General features: G+C 39.5%; 1 protein-coding gene across 1 annotated transcript in view; it reads right to left on the bottom strand.

The window, feature by feature from the left end:
• Positions 1-24887, bottom strand: part of kif13bb (kinesin family member 13Bb) — a 34137-nt gene that overhangs the window by 8111 nt on the left and 1139 nt on the right. The window contains exons 2-33 of the mRNA XM_046835755.1: positions 23456-23558; positions 23082-23175; positions 18594-18606; positions 17017-17077; positions 16431-16523; positions 15662-15842; positions 14421-14508; positions 14202-14336; positions 13994-14106; positions 12833-12944; positions 11789-12001; positions 11599-11709; positions 11370-11504; positions 10663-10793; positions 10404-10490; positions 10112-10287; positions 9827-10031; positions 7721-7883; positions 7373-7516; positions 6672-6821; positions 5976-6080; positions 5477-5653; positions 4495-4652; positions 4114-4246; positions 3909-4031; positions 3788-3817; positions 2974-3073; positions 2361-2487; positions 2211-2266; positions 1865-1983; positions 1376-1552; positions 357-449 (exon numbers count right to left, since the gene is read on the bottom strand). Of these exons, the coding sequence (XP_046691711.1) occupies positions 357-449; positions 1376-1552; positions 1865-1983; positions 2211-2266; positions 2361-2487; positions 2974-3073; positions 3788-3817; positions 3909-4031; positions 4114-4246; positions 4495-4652; positions 5477-5653; positions 5976-6080; positions 6672-6821; positions 7373-7516; positions 7721-7883; positions 9827-10031; positions 10112-10287; positions 10404-10490; positions 10663-10793; positions 11370-11504; positions 11599-11709; positions 11789-12001; positions 12833-12944; positions 13994-14106; positions 14202-14336; positions 14421-14508; positions 15662-15842; positions 16431-16523; positions 17017-17077; positions 18594-18606; positions 23082-23175; positions 23456-23525 (3873 nt within the window). The 5' untranslated portion in view covers positions 23526-23558. The remainder of the gene's footprint in view (positions 1-356; positions 450-1375; positions 1553-1864; positions 1984-2210; positions 2267-2360; positions 2488-2973; positions 3074-3787; positions 3818-3908; positions 4032-4113; positions 4247-4494; positions 4653-5476; positions 5654-5975; positions 6081-6671; positions 6822-7372; positions 7517-7720; positions 7884-9826; positions 10032-10111; positions 10288-10403; positions 10491-10662; positions 10794-11369; positions 11505-11598; positions 11710-11788; positions 12002-12832; positions 12945-13993; positions 14107-14201; positions 14337-14420; positions 14509-15661; positions 15843-16430; positions 16524-17016; positions 17078-18593; positions 18607-23081; positions 23176-23455; positions 23559-24887) is intronic.

Genomic DNA, 24887 nt, shown 5'->3' with positions numbered 1-24887 from the left:
ACACCGAGTTGAATCAATCAATAAAGTATTGACATTTTAAATAATTGGATCGTGTAGATGGAAGACTTGTCCGTGACTAGCAATATGTAGTAAAACAGCGGAGAAGTTGATATACAGATAGATAGATAGATAGATAGATCTATAGATAGATTCATCAGATCTATAGATAGATTCATCAGATCTATAGATAGATTCATCAGATCTATAGATAGATTCATCAGATCTATAGATTGATTCATCAGATAATAATAAGAACTGTCCAGGAAGGACCACACTACTGTAAGCAAATATTATGACGTACCAAGGACTGTGGTGTGAGGACTATAAGGAAAAATACATTAAGGTGGAATTAATACCCCTGGGACATTCGAGACAATCTGGAAGGTGACTCCACTGCCAGGAATGCTACTACGTTGAGACATCCTTTTCAGCAAGCTTTTAGCAAATCCCTGTGGTAGAAAGCAAAATTTCATCTCTTTTACAATTCTAAGGCAATAATAATTTTGTTTATTATTACATGAAAAACCTAATATAACTAAGCTACTGAATCAATTAACATGCCCATTCAGATTATGTGGCGTGTTAATACGGAAGACAAATACGATACTTAATGTACCCCAAATGTAGCTGATCAGATCATATTAAATAATACAAGAAAAATTATTATCCAAATTCTGTCTTCCTCCAAACTTTATACTATTTGGAGCTCTGCAGCATCATTTTTATAGGCAAAATGGTTGTGATGGTGTGAGAAACCACATAAGTAAGTCTATGGAGATACGACAACCCATTCAGTCTGGCCGCAGGGAACGTATGCCAATTTAGCTTCATTTTCTTTTCACATTTTAGCAATAAATTCATCATATCTTTAAAAAAAATAAAATAATGAAACAATACACCAGATGATGTATAATGTAACATTGCTTACTAATAATCCATTATGCAATATGACAGACTTGAATTTCATAACGCCCAACAAATACGAAAAAATACATCAATAAAAACTGTAAAACGTTAAGATTAAGAACACATTCTCTAAATGCTCATGCTATACATGCTCTATATACATTTCAGCCACCAAACTGTGTTTTAATTGATATTGGTTGACATATTCCCATTGGTTCCTGACTTTTTACACATCCTGTAATAAAAGACGATGCATTATGGAATACACCGTCATGTATAATGTGATATCAATTACATATACAAAGCACCTGTATGTCATATGCATTATGACATCACTAGAGCAAAGTAAACACCTTAATGTGTGTATTATGGCATGTTTGGCAATAGTTTGCTATATAGTGTGTGTGTGTGTGTGTGTGTGTGTGTGTGTGTGTGTGTGTGTGTGTGTGTGTGTGTGTGTGTGTCTGACCTGTCGTGCAGTGAGACTGACACAGATGCATTTGCGCAGGATTAGCTGCATCTCTGCTGGGTGACTGAGGAGCACAGCAACGCGTACGGTCAGATACACAAACTGCTCCGGCCCTTCACCTCGACTCAGCTCCGCGCACTCGTGTATTGTGGAGTCCCATGATGCCTCGGCTTTCACCTGATCACACACGTAAATGTGTTATCCAGGCGTGACATAAAACCCAAACACTATCGAGATCGACAAAATATGAAACTGAAAATAATAGATATGAGGGCATAATTGAATACAAATAAACTTTGTTATTCAAAATGAACGGATAATACATATTTAAAATATAGTAACATACACAAGCAGTATAACTGCTCCATTAATTACTTATAGATACCAGTAGTCGCATTATGTTGCAAAAAGACTAAATCAATATACTAAAATCAAATCAAATACATACACTGATCTCCCATGGCACTACGTAATGTAATAATTATTCACCTTTGAATCATGGTGTTTTACGATCTGCAGCTCAAAGAAATCGTCCTCATCCTCTGGGCTCAGGAGAGCATCCATGCCTGCAGCCAGCGGAGTCGAGAGACCGTCATGAAAATTTTCAGCTGTGGACAGAAGGGGAATTGACATTTACTGTGAACAGTTTTCAGTATTCAGGAACTCAAACGCTGCCTTTCAAAGTGCGCTGTGTTTTCATGTGTGGCATAACCGATAAAAAATAAAAGTTCTGGGTTGTGCATTTCGACTTCCCAAACGTTTCTATAAGCAAGTATAAATCTTTTAGAATGAAGGTGCTAGAGCATATAGTATGTTTAAATCAAGCAGAATTTACCAGTAAGATTTAGGAAGATGACTGGGATGTGCGTCTCCATTCCCGGTGCTGGAACCCTGCAAATAAAAAGGAAAACCTGATCAAACAGTCCTGGGCATTTAGCATGGAAAAAAGGGGGCACTCCATAGTCTGCTCAGAGGATCTCCTTACCAGTGAGCTGGAGCTCCAGGAATACCACTGCCAGCAGGAGGCAGTAACACTGCATTCCTCTCTTCTGTCAGAGTCAGGCGACACTCCAGGAGCTGCGCCTCCCTCTCTACATCTTCCTCTGATTTATCTACAGTGAGAAAGCCGAAATAAAAAGCAAGCAAAGGGAGGTAAAAATGGATAAATGAGATAGAAGACAGAAATAGAGATCAGTCACTTCGGTGTTGCCTAATGTCACGTTTTAGACACGATTCCCTCAAAGCTTACGTCCAAAACTAAAGTGCAAGCTTGGACCCAAGCACTAAACATGTCTTAGCTGATCAACTACTGTAGAAGCAGGTGTGTGTGGCCGAGTGTCAATAAATGAATGGAGGGGAAGGTGAGTGGTAAAGATCTCGCACCTGGGGGTAATTTGGGAGTGATCTGCGTTTTAATGAGCAGCAGTGCAGATAAAGCTGAGCACACACAAAGCTACAAAGGTGTGTGTGAGATAAAAAATAGAAAACACTAAAAAGTGAAGGAATATTGCCTTTTTTTTTTTTTTTAAGTTACCCAATGCCTGCTTTCCATCTTCTCATTCCTGTCTGAACTAAAGAGACAATACTTGCAGTCTCACCTGGCTTACTGACAAGATCTTGGAGCTGCTGGTCCAGGTTTTTTTGTCTCTGAGTGAGGGTAGCGAGCCACTGTGCCTTCAGTCGCTCCAAATCCTTCTCCTGTGTAAACACATCCACACCACACATGCTGCAGATTTACAGGAGCTGCGCAAAGTATTCAGAAACCCCCTGACCTGAGAAGTTTCTTATATCAGACAGTTAAAGCAGAAGATATCTCTTCTCAAAATGCTAAACATCATCATACAGTGTTCCTACACATCTGAAATAATTATTTTAAATTCCAACTAAACATGTCAAAGTCAGAATCTCTTATGTTTTCCATGTGTTTAGTGTTTTGCATGTGTTTCATGTCAATGACAACTGCTGCCTCAACAACCAATCACAGCTGTGCAGATCCAGACTGGCACCGATCTATAATGACCTTAGTTTTCGTTTGGAAAAGCATATATTTTTCCAGTACTGCGACTGTTTTCATTTAACAAAAACTCCCTCCAAAGTGGATACATGTGAAAATGCAGTGTGGACTGTAGAAACGGACACGTACTTGCCGTGACGTTCAAAGAGCAGGTCGAATCGTCTTACGTTTTGGATGTAAGCGTTTTTAGATGTTTTAGTGTGAATCTGTTTTTTTGTGTGAATGAACAACTTTTGGGAAACTATTGAAAAACAAGCATTAATGAGGGGTATTTTTAGATGAACACTTTCAAATGTATCCTGCTTAATGTACAGACAGTGGCAGACATTTCCCGTCTACACACCCGTCTCCCACAGCCATTGTACTGATATATAATTGCTACTCCAGTCCACACTCACCTGATAGCTGTCCAGCTCGCTGTCTCCCACCTGCAGAGACAGAGGCAGCAGTGTGTTTAACACAAACAGCTCATTTGTGTATATGTGATAAACATGTGATCGATGTGCCACAGTAACTCACCCTTGAGGATGACCGCACCTCTATGTTGCCCACGTGCACGCTGAGCACGCACTCGGCCATAAGGGGCATAGTGCCGGAATCCGGCACGGAGCGAACTTCCACCCGAATCCGCCGTGACTGACCCTGTATGCACAGATATACAGTACATATGCATATATTTACATACAGACACACACAAATCCCCATGCAAACGAAGCATACATACCTGTCTGAGCTGAAACACCCCTCCGGTGCGCACCTCTTTAGCGGGGGTCACCTCCACCGGGACAAACTCTCCTCCCTCGTTCAGCTCTAACACCTGCACCCAGAGCTCCAACCTCCTCATCACTTCACTCCACCTGAGACAGGACCCAGTGCAGTCACACAAACGTTGATTTTTCCTCACCCAGACGAAATATATTGTTATTTAGTTTTTATCTTAGAATTTTTAATCTCATATTTTAGCTCATGTTGGAGCTCATTTATTTTACGTATGACTGAAATTGTATTGCTTTTATTCGAGTCTGTATTCTTAAAAGTAGCACTGTTTTTTATTGCTATTATAATAATAATAATAATAATAATAATAATAATAATAATAAAATACTTTTCCCGGAGTGAGCGAGTCTTGTCCTGAATCACCCCCAGGTCCCAGAGTGCCAGGTTTCGGCGTGGGTTTGCTACTTTGTGCCCGTAAACCTCAACAGCCACAGCGCCTTCAACCAAGAAGTCCATTAGATCTTCAGTCACAGTCACTTCCAGATCCTAAAAGAACATGTGCCGAATATGAAATTAGGATTATAATAAAAACACTTTTTGTGCTATTTTGAGTCCACAGTTGCAAATTGGAAAATATGACTGTAAAGTATGCATCCTTTCCAGGTATAGCCTCCTTCTGAAAACTACAGCAGCCCATTCCATTTCAACTAGTGTTTAAATCCACACTAAGTTTTGAAACATTTCTAGCAATCACCACATGCACTGGATTTATTTATTACATTAACTTCATACATTAATTATTAACTATAGTTTTAAGAGTGAACCCAAAGGAGCCCGATTTGACTACATACAGTATCTCTCAGTTGAATCTTGTCACAGGTGTTATGAAACAAGGATCGTGCCATTTTGGTTATATGGGGGTGCTCAATGTCTGATTTCACATAGAACTACAGTTTTTCTCCCAAAAAGTTAATATACAACCTATTCCGCTAATGTCGGAAATAAACATATTAAAAGCTTCTTTTCTTTTCACAACATTTTTAGCATGCGGGAATAAATCCATCCCCCTGTGACAGATTTAAGTTTCACTTTTATGATCCGTGACCGACACAGGAGCATCCTGGTGGCAGGGATTTAAATATTTAACATTTTTGGGAGATTCTGTAAATATACATCCTGTTCTAATTTAATTCTGTAAATACATTTTTGATTGTTTTTCAGTGCTTCGATGTCACACTGTATTTAGAGAGCACACACACACACACACACACACACACACACACAATTTGACCATTAGTCAATTACGATTTGATTCAACCAATGGCATCAAATAGGATCGTTCTTCATTCTTCATCTCTGCTAGTACTGACCTTACAGCTGTCAAAAACCACAGTGCAGTGTGGCTCTTTGCTGTTCGGAGTAGTTGGTGTGGACAAATCAACCTCAGGAGCGATGAACACCGGCTCCTCTTGTCCCCAGAAATCATACTGACAAAAAACAAAGTTGGAGAGGTTCTGCGGCAGTCCCGTGGCCTGAGACACCTTAATCTGAAACGCGGCAGAGAGAAAAATCAGTCTAAGTGCTAGAATAATAATATAATACATAAAACAGAGAAAATGAATGAACTTGCATAGGATATAAATATATTTGACTTTGACAGTGATATGACTGTAAAGTAAATAAGAGGTTATGTTGTACATCTGTTCACACACTATACCCTCCAAAAGATCCCCCTCAATCCTCATAAGTCAACAGAGGAAATGTACTATATGGTCAAAGTTTGCGTCCCCGAATATTTGGCTTCATGTAAGAGATACATTCTGTCCCTTTTGGATTTTGCCATTTTCATGTGAAACAAAAGTTACATACCCTGCAGATTAGTTTGCGTTCGTGTGTAGCAGTCCCCTCTCGTCTTGCCTCCGTTTCCAAAGTCCCACTCACTCTTTCCACTTCAATGTGCAGGCGTCCTGAGACCTAAACACACACGGTTTACAATTATGTTTATTGTATAAATAAAAAAACACAAAAATTGCGAGATAAAAATCTATACATTGTTAATCTCGGGTTAGTTGGCTATTGCTTCATCAGCTTCACCAAGTATGATGTTTATTTTTTTCTTTGTGCAAATTCTACAGCACTGTTTCATACATATGTTGGAAAAAGAAACTTTTCTTATGGCGCTATATTAAAATAACTCGCAGTGAGTGAGTAAGATTACTATGCAGAGTTTTGATAAGTGATTAGAATGGATATAATTTTAAATCGTCATCACTGAAAGTCATTTGCATGTATTTTGGATAGAGATATCACTATACAGATATGAGTTTTATAAAAACTCAGTTTTACTGTGTTGTTCTTTAATAGGTAATGATATGAAACATGGTAAACAGCCTTTGTACTTTTTTTAGGTCATTGCTGTCCATTTCTTTGTATACTGCCCAAAAACAATATTTTACTCCTCTAAAGATCTCTTTAATAACTCATGTGTGCACAAAAACAGAACTACAGTTATTACAACCCTGAAACAAGAAGTACACAGCGCTATGTTACAACGCAGTTACGCACCTCCCCTTTCTGGTTAATGATGGGGACGGCATACCGCAGCTTAACATCGTAAAAGAGACAGGACAGAAAGACGTTAGCCACTCCAATCAGACTGTGGTTCTCCTGTTCGTCAAAGAACGGATCAGCACGCTTGAAGTATGATCGCATGAGCTGCAGGGGGAAAAGAATGTTTAAATGAGTACCAGGACAAAAGGCAAAAGAGCTTGACTGGGATTATAAAGGAATGGATTTCATGCAATGGTCTGAGGACCAAGAATAAAAATGGCAGGGGCTGTTTTTCACACCAGCCTCAATAATTCATTACTAATAGGCTTGAAATACAAAGCATTAAAGATTAGATAACAACAGTTAACACTATTTGAATAAATCATGAAAAAAAATAATTTGAATTAGATTTTCTAAAATGTGTAACATTCTTTTGAAGATGACGGCACCTTCTGATATATGATATGATATGATATGATATGATATGATATGATATATGATATGATATATGATAGATTTTTACACGTTTATTTAAAAACATTTTATTAGCTACATTAGACGTGCATGTCGTTTATTAGATTTTTTACAAAATTATTCTTTCAACACTCTAAGTAAAGAGCTCAATTCTGTCCTGCAGGATTTTTCTGGGCATATTTGTTTTGTGTGTGTGTGTGTGTGTGTGTAAGTGTTTGGTAAACAGTTAAATGTCATCGTACATGATTCTCATCAAAATCCTTCCACTCCTGGTAGAGCTCCCTCATGTCCACTAGTCTGTTCTCCATCTTTTCCAAGGCCCAGATCTGCTTTCCCTTCCCCTTCCGTCTCACCTCCACTGCTGGCTCACTCAACACTGCATCCCTCTGCACACACACACACACACACACACACACACACACACACACACACACACATCAATCAATTATTGACTTTTGTGAATAGGGCAAACTAATTTTGTCATACAGAAGATTCCTTCACATTCTCTCTCGGACACACACACACACACACACACACACACACACACACACACACACACACACACACACACACACAAACAATCCCCTGACCTTGCGGTTGGCATTAAGGTTGGCTGCAGGGATCTGCAGTGTAACACTGTAGTCGGTTTTCTTGTTGAGCTCCTCAGCAATGAAGGTGGCTTCCTGCACCATCAGATTCACTCTCACTATCTGATCCCTAAGCTTCTGCAGACTCCGAGCCAAAACCGCCTCCCTAACACACACATACACACTGCATGTGTGAAGTACAGTACAAAAAGCTGAACTTTTCCTATTGATCATTAGTTAGATATTTATGAGCGGTAAATATACAATTTTCAAATAGAGTTCATGCAAAGGGTTGTGAAAAAACTGTACAATAAATCTAAGAAAATGATACGTGCTTGTTTCACGACGAATGAAAACAAGATTGTTGTTAAGAGTGGATTCCAGTCCTAGTGGGGTCTTTTTTGCTATGTGGGTAGATCATGGACATAACACGTGCTTTTTGTTTATTAGACATATTTAAGGCACCTGCATGAACAGGTTTTAAGTCAAATTGCCTTGACTGCTATACACCAATCAGAAATAACATTGACATCATAACATTATGAGTGGTGAAGTGAATTACACTGATTATCTCTTCATCAAGGCACCTGTTAGTAGGTGGGATATCATAAGGCAGCAAATTAACATTTTGTGATGTCTAGATGACTGGGTCAGAGCATCTCCAAAACTACAGCTCTTGTGGGATGTTCCTGGTCTGCAGTAGTCAGAATCTATCAAAAGTGCTCAAGGAAGGAACAATGATGAACCAGCGACAGCGTCGTGGGCGGCCGAGGCTCATTGATGCAGGTGGGGAGTGAAGGCTAAACCATGTGGTCCGATCCAACAGATGATCTCAAGTAGCTTAAACTGCTAAAGAAGTTGATGCTGTTAATGTTTGATGGGTCAGAACTGTTTTGGCAGCAAAAAGGGGACCAACACTGTTTTAGTCATAAGGTCATACGGTTTTGCCTGATTGGTGTAATTGCCAATAATATACCTCTTAGGTAACTTGGTAGCTGTTTGCAGTTTTGTGTTGCTTTGTTGGTTTTAATTGCAGGGTGAAGTAGTAGCTGATGTTAGCTCTCTTGCTACAAAGCTGTTATGATCATTGGTTTTAATATATAAAGCTGCTAGTGTTAATTTGATGATATTAAATGTGCTGGTAAATTTTGGATACTAGATTTAATTTGTGAGGTGAACATAGAGAGAGTTACTCTGACTAGATCATATAAAGAATAGAAGTCTAGCACTTGGCTATGTAGCTAGCAGTCTGAAGGAATTATAAATAAGTTATAAATAAGTGCACACGTGCGGTGTTCACGTATTATTGTGAAACGTCGATGTTCCAGAATCAACATGGTGCACATCTGAGTAGAATTGCACCTTCTCTGTATTGGTTCAAGCCTGTATCTGGGATGCAGTGAGATTGGTGAAGTAGCATCTAATAGTAGTAACATGACTGGATTTTATTTTAAAACACAGACATTGACCTCAGCAGTTTCATCAGAAGGTGAGAAGAGAAACGCCTTCAACATAATATAACACAAGTCCAGGCTTGGATCAGTGTTTTTAATCTGTTTCCTGCCAAGTTGTGTAATAAGTCGGACTGAGATATATGGTATAATAACACAATATTAGGCAGGTGGTCATAATGTTATACTTGATCGGTGTATATCTATTAGCTAAAAGCAATTAACTAAATGAAGACTGCGAGGCCGTGTCTGGGTGCAGGCATGTCATAAAGCTCTAATTAGCTCTAAATAGCTGGACTGCTTTATTTATCCCAGGGAAATTCACAAAGTATATATATCCTGTGTGCTGCTTTACTTTTGTGAATTTCCCTCAGGGATAACTGAAGTGATCTAGCTAGATATAAGGTATAGTATAGTTTATATAAAATGTATAGTTATAACGTCATTTGTTATGGATGAATCCTAGAAAGTTATAAGAAACCATTTTAGCTACATAAAATGAAAACATGGCATATGATATATTGCCAACTGGCTTTATCTCTGGCATATCTTAAACATAACTATTTCTCAGTGCTCGTTTTTGAGTTTGACATCATACATGTCACAGCAAACATTTCTGCTTTCACACCAAAGATAGCGATAAATATAGACGGCTGACCTTTCCTCTGTGCCATGCAATTGATGGCTCTGTATTTTTGGAGATGAAGAAGGAATCACAACCTCGCTGCCTCTCTGTTTGGGACTCAGGCGTCTGCGCAGCCGCTGCATCTCCTCCTCGTACAGAAGCCGTTGGCGCTCCAGAGCTGAACGCTTCTCCTCCTCGTGCCTACGCTCAAGTGCCTGAACAACAGACTGCATCGGGTCTGAGAAAGACATGGAGAGTCAAATTATATTTCCCAAAACACCCAGTCTTTATTATTAGTGTCACTTCTTTAGCTCCCACCGTCCCTGCCCAGGCCCTTCAACATGACCTCGGCTTGTGCGTATTCATAGTTGAGGCTGGTTTCGCTCGACCCGTGGCTCATTCGGTCCAGATCCACATCTAGTTGCTCCACGCTTAGAGCTTTCTTCACTCCTTCTTCACCCTCAGCACGCGAACGAGGCTTTGGCAAGCTGATCCTGAAAGGATTAAAATGGAGGAATGAAAAAGCTTCCATATTGTGACTGGAACAATAGTGTAATCTCATTAAACTATTTTTGATGAGTAGATTTCATTGTACAAAATATATTCAAACCTGAAAAAGTGGTTGTTTCCCCAGAGGATGCGGTCACCGTGGTGCAGCTGGGCTGGTGCTGAGACTGGGGAGCCGTTCACACAGGTACTACGGAAATGCACACACGTCCGTGGGACACCATATAAACTTCACACACCATATTAATAATACATCGGCAAAAGCGGCAAATGGTTGTGATATGGGGTACAAGTTTAAATCCCGGAAGGAAGCAATGACATGAAGAGCTTAATGAAGTGTATAGATGAAAGCATGCGAGTACCGTGCATTCCTCCTTGGTGTGATTATCACCCCTGAGACTGGTGTGATGTCAATCACACAATGCTCTGGCTGAATGGCCATGCCACACAACTGGATGTCCTGAGAGTCGGCTGAGCCTATCAATGTGTGATCCTTGATGGATACACACAAACACAGACAAATATCCAGACAGACAGAAAGACACAGATACATTAGGCCATGGGATTGGTTGATTGAAAGAAGCTGCACAGATTTACCCAAATAAGAAAGAAATCAGACACCAAACACAACCTAGTACCATCTTAAAACACCTTCAGATATTCACTTTTTTTTGCTACTTTATTAGCTTAGCTTATAAGACCAATACCAGCTGTTCAAGCTAATCCACAGAGACCGGTCTAAATTATTCAGTTTCCACAGCAGGAGTTCATGTGATCTGAACTACTATATCTGACAAAGAACTTCTGAGATTGTAAAATACTAACATTCATAGTAACAAAAGTCACTGTATAGTTTTTCCTGCATATGTTTTACTAACTCACTATCTAACTATCACCTATTGGTTTGTTGCAAACACGTGATTCCTCTACATTCCAACTCCTATTGCCTTATCTTTTGCACTGTCCCCAAGAGGATCCTGGATATTATGTCAAGCAAATGATCCTTGACATCATGTTATGCTGAACAATTTTCATAAACCCTTTGAGTGTATCCAGAATAGCTGCTCACTTTTAAATAGTAGACGAGGAGCTCGTTGAGAGCGGGATCTGCGTTGAGGTTCACCAGAAATGACTTATCCTCCACCATCCTGATACCTGAACATTGGAGAGAGATTCCTAAACTCTCCAACTGCTTTTGTCTCTCCTGTGAAAGAGAGAGAGAGAGAGAGAGAGAGAGAGAGAGATCACATTGCTGCCTCCTTACTGTCGTAATGCATGTGTTTCTGTCCATGTTCTACCTGTGCGATCTCCTCGGTCTTCCTAAGCTTCTCCTCCCACGTGATCATTCTCTCCTGGATCAGCTTCTCCGACTCCTCCAGCCTCTCCTTCAGTTCCTGGGCTTTCATTGACTGATAAAGCACAAACACACTAAACATCCATGCACAGAATATAAGCATTCACAGATCCACCAATGACCATGAGAATTACTTCAGCTTGTGTGAGCTGCTCTCGGAGTTTCTCCACTTCCTCCCTAAGCTCACGGATGATCCTGGCATTGGGGTCCTCGTTGATCACAGCGTGGTTGACGATGCTCTTGGCCCGATCTGCGTAGCGCAACGTCGAAAGTGTCTCGTCGTAGTTATCGGCAGACGGACTCACCGTTGCTATCATGGCTGTGCGACTATTTCCTCCCAGGCTATCCTAAAAAGGGGGTGGGGTGGTGGGGGTGTTGTCCCAAATCAGGCATTTGCTTGTAAATAATTAGTCCCTGTTCCATAACAGCTGACCATCACAAAGAAAAAACACTTGGGTTGCAGTAAATCTAACTGGAATCCGAAATATTCAATATGTACTTCACGTTTCCAACACTGTGATAAAGAGTATCTGCAAGAGTGAAAGGGAAAGTTTATAGGACTGTGGTATGACCTGCTGTACGGTTTAGAAACAGTGGCATTGAGTAAAAGACAGGAGATGAAGCTGGAGGTAGCAGAGCTGAAGATGTTCAGGTTTTCATTGTGAGTGACGACGATGGACAGGATTAGAAATGAGTTTATAAGAGGGACAGCGCATGTAGGACGTTTGGAGACGAGGTGAGGGAGGCGAGATTGAGATGCTTGGGTCATGTGCAGAGGAGGGACATGGGGTATATCAGTAGGAGAATGCTGTGGATGGAGGAAAAGATGAAGGCCAAGGAGGAGGTTTATGGATGTGGTGAGGGAAGACATACAGGTAGTTGGTTTGAAAGAGGCAGATGTAGAGGACAGACTAGCATGGAGACGGATGATCCGCTGTGGCGACCCCTAATCCTGCTTTTTATATCATCTACTTATTTGTTAAAGTGATAAAATAATGACAATGTTTTCTTTCTCCTATTAAGAACAAGTTCTGATAAGTAATGTAGAAGTTATTTCATGACATGACTACCTGCAGAACTTCTTCATAGCATTGAGTGCACATGTCCAAACTATCCACTCATTCTGTAAAAGCACTGAAGCAGAGATGAATGGGAGTGTAAATGAGGGTGATGTGTACCTTCAGTAGCCATGTGAGAACAGAGTCTCTGTAGGGCACAAATTTATTCTGGCATTTTCCAGTTCCCTGATCAGCCAGGGCTGAGATCACCAGACCCAGAGTGGTGAGAGATCTAGAAAAAGACACATTCACATCCACACAACAATGAATCATCACTCAGTGTCATCCCTGAGGGAGCAATGCGTATAGATCCGGTGGAATAGGTTTTTTTCCATCAACTAATGCAAACATCATTGGTCCCGAACCTGTATGGGTTTAAAATACTCACAGTCACATTTCTATTCTGTCATTGGACAAATGTGTTACTGATTTTGTACAATCGCTTTATGAAAACTGGGATTTTACCACTGCTACTCATTAAACTATTTATACACACACACACACACACACACACACACACCCACACATACCCACACACACCCACACACACCCACACACACCCACACACACACACACACACACACACACACACACACACACACACACACACACACACACACACACACACTGGTTAAATTAAAATACTGTAGACAAACATCAGCAATTGAACCTTACAAGAATATAAATTTCCAAATTCCAATAGAATTTCATACTGTTAAAAAAACAAACAAAAAACCCATTGACTTATTTATTAGTTAATTAATTGCTGTCAATATGATTATTATTATTTATTTATTTTTATAAATAGAGAAAATTATCTAGAAAAGGCAGTGCAAACCTTTTTGGAGTCAAATCATTTAATAGGAAAAAAAAAAATCCCATTTTATTTAATATTTTTACTTAAGACGTATATGTATTATTTTTACTTTGTATATATGTCTTTTTTTTTTAGGTTTTAATTTCTAAATATATTTTAATTATACGTTTATATAACTAAATATATTTCTGATTATTTCGATGTTTCTTCTTACGTAGATGCTATGTTTGTTTAATACAGGATTTTGTTTCATTTCATTTTCATATATTACCAGTATTGTTCACATTTTAAAAACATTTCCTTCTTGGAGTGATTTCTACCTCCAGCACTATAAACGTGTTTAAAAAGACAATAGAGTCATTTTAATGCTGATTTGTCTATTAAACCTTAATACCAGTTCATTTGTCAGTTCCTACTTTACGGATTTATTCCCCCAAACACAAATAAATTCATCCAGGACTGACTTGTTGATGTTGCTGCCCTCTTTGAGTCGCTCTCCAGAGGCTCCGGTTTTAACCGCTCGCTCACTGCCGGCGAGATCCACCAGACTCAACTTGCTCACCTTCTCTCCACTCGTCTGAGCACAAAGACAAAAGGAGGGGAAAAAACTACAGTACACAAACCACAGTGAGACGATGTGATGATGTGTGTGTGTCAGTGTGCATCTCTCACCCCAGACTGCAGGTCTCGCATAGTGTGTGTAAGGATGACGTTGAAGACGGCATGTGAGCGGCTGCTCTCCTCATTCATGTTGGTGGCAGCCACCGTGCGTGACTTGTTCCCCTCTGACATCAGAGACTCAATGTCCTGAAAATGACAGCAATAGATTAACTCAAATAACTCGTACTTCATAATTGAGTGCTGAGCCTACAGGAAATAGTTACGAGTTACCTTGTAACTGGTCACAGCCAGACGCGACAGACCGTCAACGTAAGGGCCCAAAACCTTGTGCTCCCTCACTCGCAACACCTGAGAAGTCCTGCGTAAAAAGGAAAATATTTATTAAAAATACAAATGTGTAATGTATGTAATTTAGCTTGCCAAAAACAATTTATTTAGTCAAAAACAGAGAATTAAAAATGAATAATTAGATCGAGAGAGAGAGAAAGAAAGATATGAATAAATAAAATCAGGTGGACCTAATAAATCATTAGGGCACAACACACTACATGTGTATAGCAAAGGTTGCCAGGTCTACAGAAAAAAAAAATAATCCGCCTAGAAAAAGTAAAATTTCAAGACCCTACACACACATGATTATGATTCCCAAATCCATTATCATATATGCCCAAGTTAAAAAACTAATAGATCATTTATATACATTTAAAGTATTAAAATTATATTAATTTAAAATACTTAAATATACATTTAATATAAAAGTCAATGGTTTTTTTATAACATAAATAATAGAAGTTTTACATTCAATGTGAAACATGCAAGAAACATTTATTATACCAATATTGTATACTTTACTGAGCGTTCTTTTTATTCCAAATGGCTGCCCATAATCATCAGCTTTGTACATGAAAGATTACAGTCTACCATATTCTTCAGAATGATTTCCAGCCTTAATCCATGTGGACTGATAATCTGGAGAACATGTGCTGCATTTAAAACTAATATTCTTTAATATTCTCTGTTCTTTACAGAGGAAAGACAGGGACTTTGCATTAGATCACCATCACTGCACACCTCAACATGGTTTATCTGTAATAAATGGACATTTGGGTTCCCTCTTGAGCCTGGTATCTCTCAAGGTTTCTTCCTTATGCCATCTCAGATAGTTTTCTTTTCCACAGTCGCCAGGGGCTCGTTCATCAGGGACAAACTTACCCTTATAAAGAACAATCTTATCCATTTTTATCACCACATTATCTGTGTAAAGCTGTTTTGAGACAATGTTCATTAATAAAAGCGCTATACAAATAAAAATGAATTGAATTGCATTAAAGCTCAAGCGATGTTCTGTTTATGGTTGATTTCCAGAAACGAGCTAAACGTGTGAATATTTGTGAAGCTCATCTGTTGTTGGGAATGCCACTGTTTAGCTGCGACTCTGTGACTTGCTGTGATTAATGGTGTGCCACTGAATATTAAATGCATCAGGTTGATCTGTGGGCGTGTCCACTCACCCTTTGTAATCGAGCAGATCTCGGACTTTCTCGTTGTAAATCTCCATGAAGGAGACCTCGACGGTAAAGCTCTCTCCTTCTCTCTGCTCACGGATGGTGCGTTCGAACAGAGCACTGCAGAGATGAGGGATCAGTCCGGGCTGTTTGTCTGAACCCATCATGGTGTAGGACTTCCCTGAACCTGAAAATATACTATAGCATTTATATTTACATTCACGTCATTCGGCGGATGCCCTCGTCCAGACTTGCACTTAAACTCCAAATGCTGCAGGAACACAATGTGATTCTAAAATCAAAATCCTTCCATTAGTTGTGTGAGTTTTACCATTTCAAAAAATGCTTAGAAACTACACTCCGAGATTTAGCAAGTGAATATATTATACTATTGAATATTTCCTTTGCAGGTCATTCTTGCTTCTTTTCAGAAATAAATGCTTTAAACAAGCACCATGTTTTCCAATAGCACAATACATTTTTGAATCTTTATTTGAAATGAACTGCGCACAAACAAGACCCTTAACTTTCTCCAGGGGTCCTGTACCATAATCTGATCCTGCATTCTGACCCCAGCTTCTAACAAGTTGGGATATGCAAAAAATAAATAAATAAATATCCACTGTGCTTCAATCAACAGGTGACAATAAAAAAGGTCAGTTTGCTAAAAATTATTGCAAAATTGAAATAGTACATACTAGATAAATCTGACTATATTTTATATCGTTGCTAAGACGAAATATTTTAACGATTCAAAATAAATCTATACACGTACCTGTTTGGCCATAAGCGAGAATGCAGGCGTTGTAACCTTGGAACGCGTTATCCAACAGATTCTCTCCCAAACACTGAAACACAACGTCCTGACCTAGAAATCAACAAAACAACCAGGTGTACACTATAAAATCTTTCAAATGCCATTCATCATTATTACTTCATGCTGGTCAGGGTCACAGAGGCTCTAAAGCACAAGAACACTGTATAAGGAAAAGCCGATACAGGGCCATTTCATTGAAGGACATCATGCGCACACATTTACATTCTTGTTCACAACGATTCTGTGCACCTACTCCTGCTAGCAAGTTTTCAAGAGTTTGGGAGGAAAACGGAGATCCCGGACAAATGAAGTGAAAAAAGTCACGATTATGTTTCAGGAGCCGATGTTCTTGTCAATAAAACAAGAAACTGCTTGCTGTCCTCATCCTATTAATGGGAAGAGCTTTTTTTTTTAATCTTACTTCTGTGAAATGTTTGTCATAAACCCTCACTCTGTGTGTGTGTTTGTGTGTGTGTGTGTGTGTGTGTGTGTGTGTGTGTGTGTGTGCATGTGTGTTTTTAGGGTGGAAGTCTAAACAACAGACCTGCAAACTTGTCAGTCTGTGTGTCATCCATAGACCAGAAGCAGTAATCATATGCAAACACCTGAGAAAAAAAACAAAAAAACAAACAAAACAAAAAATTATTATAATGCAATTGTCACAGCTACAAATTATCAAAAGTCTTTTATTTTTAAGAGGCACGTACACGATTCTTTTTGTTTATATGTTACAAACTAAGTAATTTAAAAGTATGAAGATGTTCATTGACCAAACGAATATACAGTATAAATGTACAGATGTTGAATAACAGCTTTACACTCTTGGCATCTGGACAGTTCAAACATTCAACTAATATACTTTGCCATGCCTCTTGGCAACCTGCCAAAGGTGTTATTCGCTGAACAACTTCATGCCTGAAGATCATCCAATTCATCCCAGTGCAGTTCAATAGGATTTAGGAAAACTGAACTCGTCACTGTGTTTAACATCGTTGTGCATGAAATCGATAAACATTACATGCTCAACTTGGAAACCAGATGGACATGTTTTGGACTCTGGCATGCAGTCTGTAGAGGTCATGTTTAATCCTCAAGATGTCTGCAAGATATGCAGGCGACAATGTGATCCTTTGCGCACAGTCGTATATCAAGTATATAAACTGGCCTCAAGAGCTGAAATGATACAATGCTGCAATACAGAAAAACTAATCTGGATGCTCAACTTGGTAAAACATAAAAAATATTGAGGGACATGAAGTTTAGTTCGGGTTTACAGATTATAAAGTCGCACTAGTTTCCAGAACAACATCGGTATGTCTGCGTGATATCGCTGGAGGAATGAATACGGCCTTCAGCACATTGTTATTTCAAATAGTTTCAGTCGATTTTGTTACTTGTTTGCTACAGTAGTGTGATGGAAATTTTTTTTTTGCTGATGAACCAAATATTACATTTCAGCTAATAACAGACAAGTGGATATGAAGGTTAATTGTTGCACAATATGGACATACCCAGTACCCACGCAAGTACTGGGACACCTGGCTTTTTTCCCCAGCATTAAACGTGTTTCCGTTACCGCAAACTTAGAGGCACAGAATTGTACAGAATTGTTTAGGAGACCCAAACCTGTTCCAGCATGACTTTGTCCATGTGAGCAAAGTGAGCTCCATGAAGATATCATTTATATCATGGGTTAGGTGGCCTTGAGTGGCCTGCTATAGAACTCTGACCTCAACCCCTTTGGGATAATTTGGAAGATGCACCCCAGGCCTCCTCCCCCTGCATCAGAACCTAAACTCTAACACTCTTGAGGCTGAAAGAGCACAAATCTCCAGAACCACACTGAAATCTAGTGGAACATCTTCCCAGAGGAATGGAGGAGGTTATTCGAACAGTAAATGGGGACTAAATGTGAACTGGGAGGTTTAAAAAGCATATACAAATATGTTTGGGGTGTCGTTAAACATTTGTGCATATAGTGTAGCTTAATCATATACAGTACAACGCATAAATTAATTAAGACTTTAATCCATATCAGTATTTGTGCATCAAACTTTTCCAGATCTTCTCCTCAATATAACACCAAACAAATCCACACAAATGATTGATTAGGGGTCTTACCTTGGGCTGACTCCTGAAAGAGATCAAAGAGATACAATGTCATTAGAATGAACAAATTATTAAATCATGAAACAACATTAACAACAAAAAAAAACAATTAAAGCAGTGAAGAAAAAAACAAAAAATAACGTTCATTGCCCTATACAGCTTTAAGTAAACAGTAATTGGAAAAAACATCCAGCTCATTCTGCTTTTCTGCTCACTCTGGTCGTAAAAAGTGAATATTTGAGAATGAGCTTTAAGTAAACATTACACAGAGAGGGACTACTGACACAATGCAAGACACACTGTTGCTGTTTGTTTTTTAAAAAAGAAGAAAAAACCCTTAATTGTCACATAAACGAATGGAGAACAGCTATGGGCAAATCAACAACAAAGTCAGGAGACACGGTCTTTAAATTGAGGAACATTTCACAATTGAAGAAGAAACGGCTTATACGTAGTTTGGTCTTTTCTGTGGTAAGGTACGGGTACGAAACCTGGACTACAAAGAAACAAGACTGAAGATGTGGTGCTGGAGAAGAATGTTGTCATGACTTGCCTACATTGGACACATCATACTAAGAGAGCGATCACTGGAGAAGGGCATCATGATTGGAAGAACAGAAGGAATGAGGCAAAAAAGGAAGACCAGCAACTTGATGGCATGATACGATTACAATAACGGTGGAGAAGACCCTGGCGGACCTAACTAGACTTGCACATGATCTTCCTTTAGATTGTTCATCCTTTAAGTCGGCATGGCTCAGGATCGAGCCGAAAGCCGATAATAATAACAGCGTTGCAAAACGCAGAAAAGCAGAGCACAGGGTCATCGATGTTATGGCACCTCTGGAGCTTATGGGCCTTGCTCATTCTCCAACAGCATGGCTGTGCAGGTGTTTGGACCCTCAGCCTTCTGATTCTTATGCAGTGACTCAAGGAAATTAAACCTGCTCTTTGGGGGGGGGGGTCTGGTTCAGGGTCCTCTATAGTAGCTTTACTCTGTTAATTCTGTAAACCTGCTTTGAGACAATGTTGTGAAAAGCACTATTAAAATAAACTTGACTTGAAATCCAAAGGTTCCCCTCAATTTCACTTCACAGAGGCGATATCAGGTATCGGTGAGCATTAAACCGCACAGAGCTTTCGTGTAATCGTATATCACTAATGATATAAACAATGCAGATATACGCAAAGGCTACATATTTTTACTCTCTTTAACTCCTTTCTCCTACATAAACAACTTGGAGCTGAGAGAGCTGGATGTTATAAAGAACATTCCACAAATAGCTGGCACATATTCAGTTGAATTTCATGCCCAAGCCGACTTGCAGAAAGCTGTTTGTTAGCCAGGGAGCATTAACTGGCACTGCTCACTTGTAATTAGGTTCTATTCACATTTTTATAAAAAAAAAATTAAACTAGATAAAAGTGTAAAAATCCGTCATGGTCAGTGGCATTAGAGCGTTTCATACGTCAAGCCACATGTTGACTTTCTGATCATACCTCCCCTTTAGGCAGACTGACGGTACACACCCCTGTTCGTGTTTAAGCTTGTAAGACCTGTTTGGAGCTACAGTAGCATGCAAGTCTGTGCACAGGGACAGGAATGAATGCGAAAAAACCCGAGTTACCACTGTTTTGAGTCTGGACAGGATGGAAAAAACTACTACACAGATGATAAGAAAATGTTAATAACTTTGGGGTTTTACAATAAAGGAAACACGTACAATGCGTACTAAAAGACAAGCAAAGGCAGGCCCGAGGTGACGAGACACACCCTCTGTGAACAGGATTAGAACAGCGGGAAAAACAGAAGAGTGAAAATGGGGTGAAGAAGCAGGTCTATAAACTTCCATACCCATCTAACTGACCTGCATTTAATATACAACTACTATTAATAATAACAGCTAAAGTGATTCATTCTAATGAGTCGACCACTGAATCGAAACGTATATGACTTGGAACTTTTTACCCGAGACAAAACTCATTTACTCAGAACTAAACAGAAGAAGTGATTTTGCAAAAATTCCTCCTGGCAGAAATGATCCTCCTTCATTAATTATGGTTATATATAACTCCTGATGCTCCTTTTCCTAGTAAGCAGTCACGCCTTAGCATTTCCCAGGCGGTCTAGAAAGAGAGAGACGCACACAAAAACAGCCTCGTAATGAATGTAATGACTGACAGCAGGGGCGATCGCATTAGTCTGACGAGTGACAAATGAACTGCTGTGGACGGATAAAAGATCCAACAGCGATCCAATTCGAACAATCCGGTCATTGTCGTGACACACGGTGCAGCTGCACGACTCAAATATCCACAGAGGACTGGCGTCTATCATTATTCCTAGACAAGAGTTGTGTGTATGCATTCAGTGTGCGATCCAGTACTTTCAAATTGGAGGTTTAAACTAAATTAGCGGTCAGTTCTTTAGTCTTTCTCTTCAGTAATTGCTTAATCGCATAACATGGGAGAGAATTTCATTCATATCACCACTAACTGTTTTGAAGCCCATTAATTATGCGATATCGCACAAGCAGGAGGAATCGCAGTCGGGCGAATATGCGGTACATACGCATGGCCGTGTTTAAGGCTGCTCATATAACAGCTCGATTAACGAGAAATTAATATCGAGTGAGTGGCGTGTGTGTGTGTCTTTGTGTGTGCTTGTTTATTGTTTTTTTTTTTTATGCAATGTCAGCATTTCCATGGTAAGAGCGAGGTGGGGATGAGATGTTAATGGCATTTTACATGGTTTTAATTACAGCAGAGTTCAGTGATCATATGGAGTCCTTCAATTGAATGTTTCGTAAGTATTCGAGTGGTGAGACATTTTGCAAGATTCCTACATGTGCACCTTTGGAGTAAAAAAGCTGTCTTTTAAATGTACTGCAGTCTATTGATTTGTTTTATGCTCGTGTTTGTTTTACAGTGATGAGGGATTCTCCCCCGTTTACATCTACACTATATGGACAAAAGTATTGGGACACCTCACCTTTTCTATTACATGTGGTTCTTCTTCAAACTGTTACCACAAAGCTGAAGGCACACATTTGTGTAGGGTGTCTTTGAATGAGGTATAATTAAAATGATGTGTTCGCTGAACTTGAGAAACCCAAACCTGTTCTAGCAAGATCTCTGAGTGGCCTGCTATATCTAAACCCTACTAGACATCATTGGGATATAGCAGACCACTCAAGATCTCAAGATGTCCACAAGCACACTCCAAAATCTAGTTGAACATCTTCCCAGAAGAGTAGAGGGAATTATGAGCAAATTGAGACTAAATGTGGAATGTGATGCTCAAAAAGCACATACACTTATGACCAGGTGTCTGCAAACTTTCTGGCAATATAGTGTCTGATCTGGTCGTGTATGGATTCAAAATGCAGGGTGAGAAATTGGTTTATAGTTGGGTTAATTTTGTGTGTCTTTATATGTCACATATACATTACATCACCTTTGAAGTGGAGGTGAGCAGTACAGGACTCTGGCACAATACAACCATTTTGCACTTCGACATGATTTCAGACACAATGTGAATAAATATTCTGGTCCTTCAACTGAAACAATTCCCAGAAAGTCCATGTTGTATGTTGCCACACAATGCACAGATCAGGACGGACAAGTTATAGAGGCCACACCTCCTTCACTGGGGCCGACAAATCAGAGGTCATACCTTCTTTATTTGAACCATGAATTAAAGAGGCCACACCTCCTTCACAGGGACTGAAAAGTCAGAGGGCACTGGACCACACCATACACAGACACTGACTGAACTGAAATGTAATATTCCTATAACTCACACAGAGTACAGTACCCTGTAACAACAGTTTCTACAAGAATAAGTGTTGAAAACTGTCCAATGAAGCACGCATTTTCTTCTCTTCGAGTATCCTAAGTAACACTTGACCTTGCATTGAACTTTCACTCGTTGCTAGGACATCTGAGGGCTGAGCGCTGTGGAATTCAGGCGAGTATAGGGAGGAGAAACACCAAATACCAGACAACATGGAAGCAAGAGAAACACACACAGCTATATAATGAGCCAAATATTTTGGTGTCCTGTGAGTGGGAATAAATTACGCCTCCGTAGACGAACCTTGTTTTTTCTCATGCTTATTCACCAAGCTCTACAGGACGAAATAACATGCCTTGATGGTGGCGTTTTACCAAACACCCCTCTGATAAACCACATGAATGTATAAACATAACACATTACTGTGCACAACAGTAGTGTTTTATAAAGTAACACGTGGAAATATGTTGAATTATTATGCAAATTCTATGAGTTCAGAAGAAGGAGATCATCATAAATCTTTATCCTCCGATTTATGATGCACTACATTTAGAAGCTCTGGCAGATCATGTGGGATCGCTTAAAATGTCTACTCTTGTACAGTACATCATCTTGGGTGTAATTTGCTTTGGATATAGGCGCTCGACAGTTGAGTTAAATAAAAATGAAATGTTTCGACAGAAGGGTGTCGTGAAAACTCTTACCGGCTGTCCCCTTTTCCGAGGTTGCTGCCCGCTGGATGCAGCACGGTCTGATTTCCCTGCATCTCGACCACACATTTTGTCTTTAGATCCCTCTCTGTGTTAAAAACAAACCCACAGCGTACCCACATTTAAAATGAGTAGGGATAACGAACCGTCATAGTGCACATATGTGGAAAGCAGACTATTAAGAGCCTGATATTAATAATAACATTAATATTAAGATATTAATCCTGCAATATTAAATCCTGCAACCATTTCATTTGCTTTAAGATTTAGGACAATGTATTAATTCTCCTTCCTAACACTATGACGCTCCTAGAGCTGAATCACAGATAAAATTATGGACTCTGTCCATAAAGACGTAACACTCTTACCTCTCCTGTTGAGTGGTCGGACCCGAACGGCCACCTTGACATTGGACTCGCACACTGGGGGGTCCTCCATGACCCCAGGTCACAGTCACATGAACAATGAGTGCTGTGGATGTAGTGCATTCAATCAGGACACAAGATAATAAGACTGCATTCAACGCTGCATGGGTTAATTTAACAATCTGTATTAGTTCAATAGGGCCTGATGAACTAAATGAAGAAGATAAACAGGGTATAAGTTAATTTAACAGTGTATAGGGGTAGTTAAACAGGGTACGAGTTAATTTAACACTGTATAGGGGTAGTTACACAGGGTATGAGTTAATTTAACACTGTATAGGGGTAGTTACACAGGGTACGAGTTAATTTAACACTGTATAGGGGTAGTTACACAGGGTACGAGTTAATTTAACACTGTATAGGGGTAGTTACACAGGGTACGAGTTAATTTAACACTGTATAGGGGTAGTTAAACAGGGTACGAGTTAATTTAACACTGTATAGGGGTAGTTAAACAGGGTACGAGTGAATTTAACACTGTATAGGGGTAGTTACACAGGGTACGAGTTCATTTAACACTGTATAGGGGTAGTTACACAGGGTACGAGTTCATTTAACACTGTATAGGGGTAGTTACACAGGGTACGAGTTCATTTAACACTGTATAGGGTAGTTACACAGGGTGCAGTTCATTTAACACTGTATAGGGGTAGTTAAACAGGGTACGAGTTAATTTAACACTGTATAGGGGTAGTTACACAGGGGATGAGTTAATTTAACACTGTATAGGGGTAGTTACACAGGGTACGAGTTAATTTAACACTGTATAGGGGTAGTTACACAGGGTACGAGTTAATTTAACACTGTATAGGGGTAGTTACACAGGATACGAGTTAATTTAACACTGTATAGGGGTAGTTACACAGGAGTGCAGTTAATTTAACACTGTATAGGGTAGTTACACAGGATGAGTTAATTTAACACTGTATAGGGTAGTTACACAGGGTACAAGTTAATTTAACACTGTATAGGGTAGTTACACAGGAGTGCGAGTTAATTTAACACTGTATAGGGGTAGTTACACAGGGCAATGCAGTTAATTTAACACTGTATAGGGTAGTTACACAGGATACGAGTTAATTTAACACTGTATAGGGTAGTTACACAGGGCAATGCAGTTAATTTAACACTGTATAGGGTAGTTACACAGGAGTGCAGTTAATTTAACACTGTATAGGGGTAGTTAAACAGGGCAGTTAATTTAACACTGTATAGGGTAGTTAAACAGTGCGAGTTAATTTAACACTGTATAGGGTAGTTAAACAGGGTGCAGTTAATTTAACACTGTATAGGGTAGTTACACAGGGTACGAGTTAATTTAACACTGTATAGGGGTAGTTAAACAGGGTACGAGTTAATTTAACACTGTATAGGG

This window comes from Silurus meridionalis, chromosome 23 (assembly GCF_014805685.1).
Source record: "Silurus meridionalis isolate SWU-2019-XX chromosome 23, ASM1480568v1, whole genome shotgun sequence".
Classification (NCBI taxonomy): domain Eukaryota; kingdom Metazoa; phylum Chordata; class Actinopteri; order Siluriformes; family Siluridae; genus Silurus; species Silurus meridionalis.
Note: the sequence above shows the minus strand (reverse complement) of the source record. Positions and strands in the feature narration are given on the sequence as shown.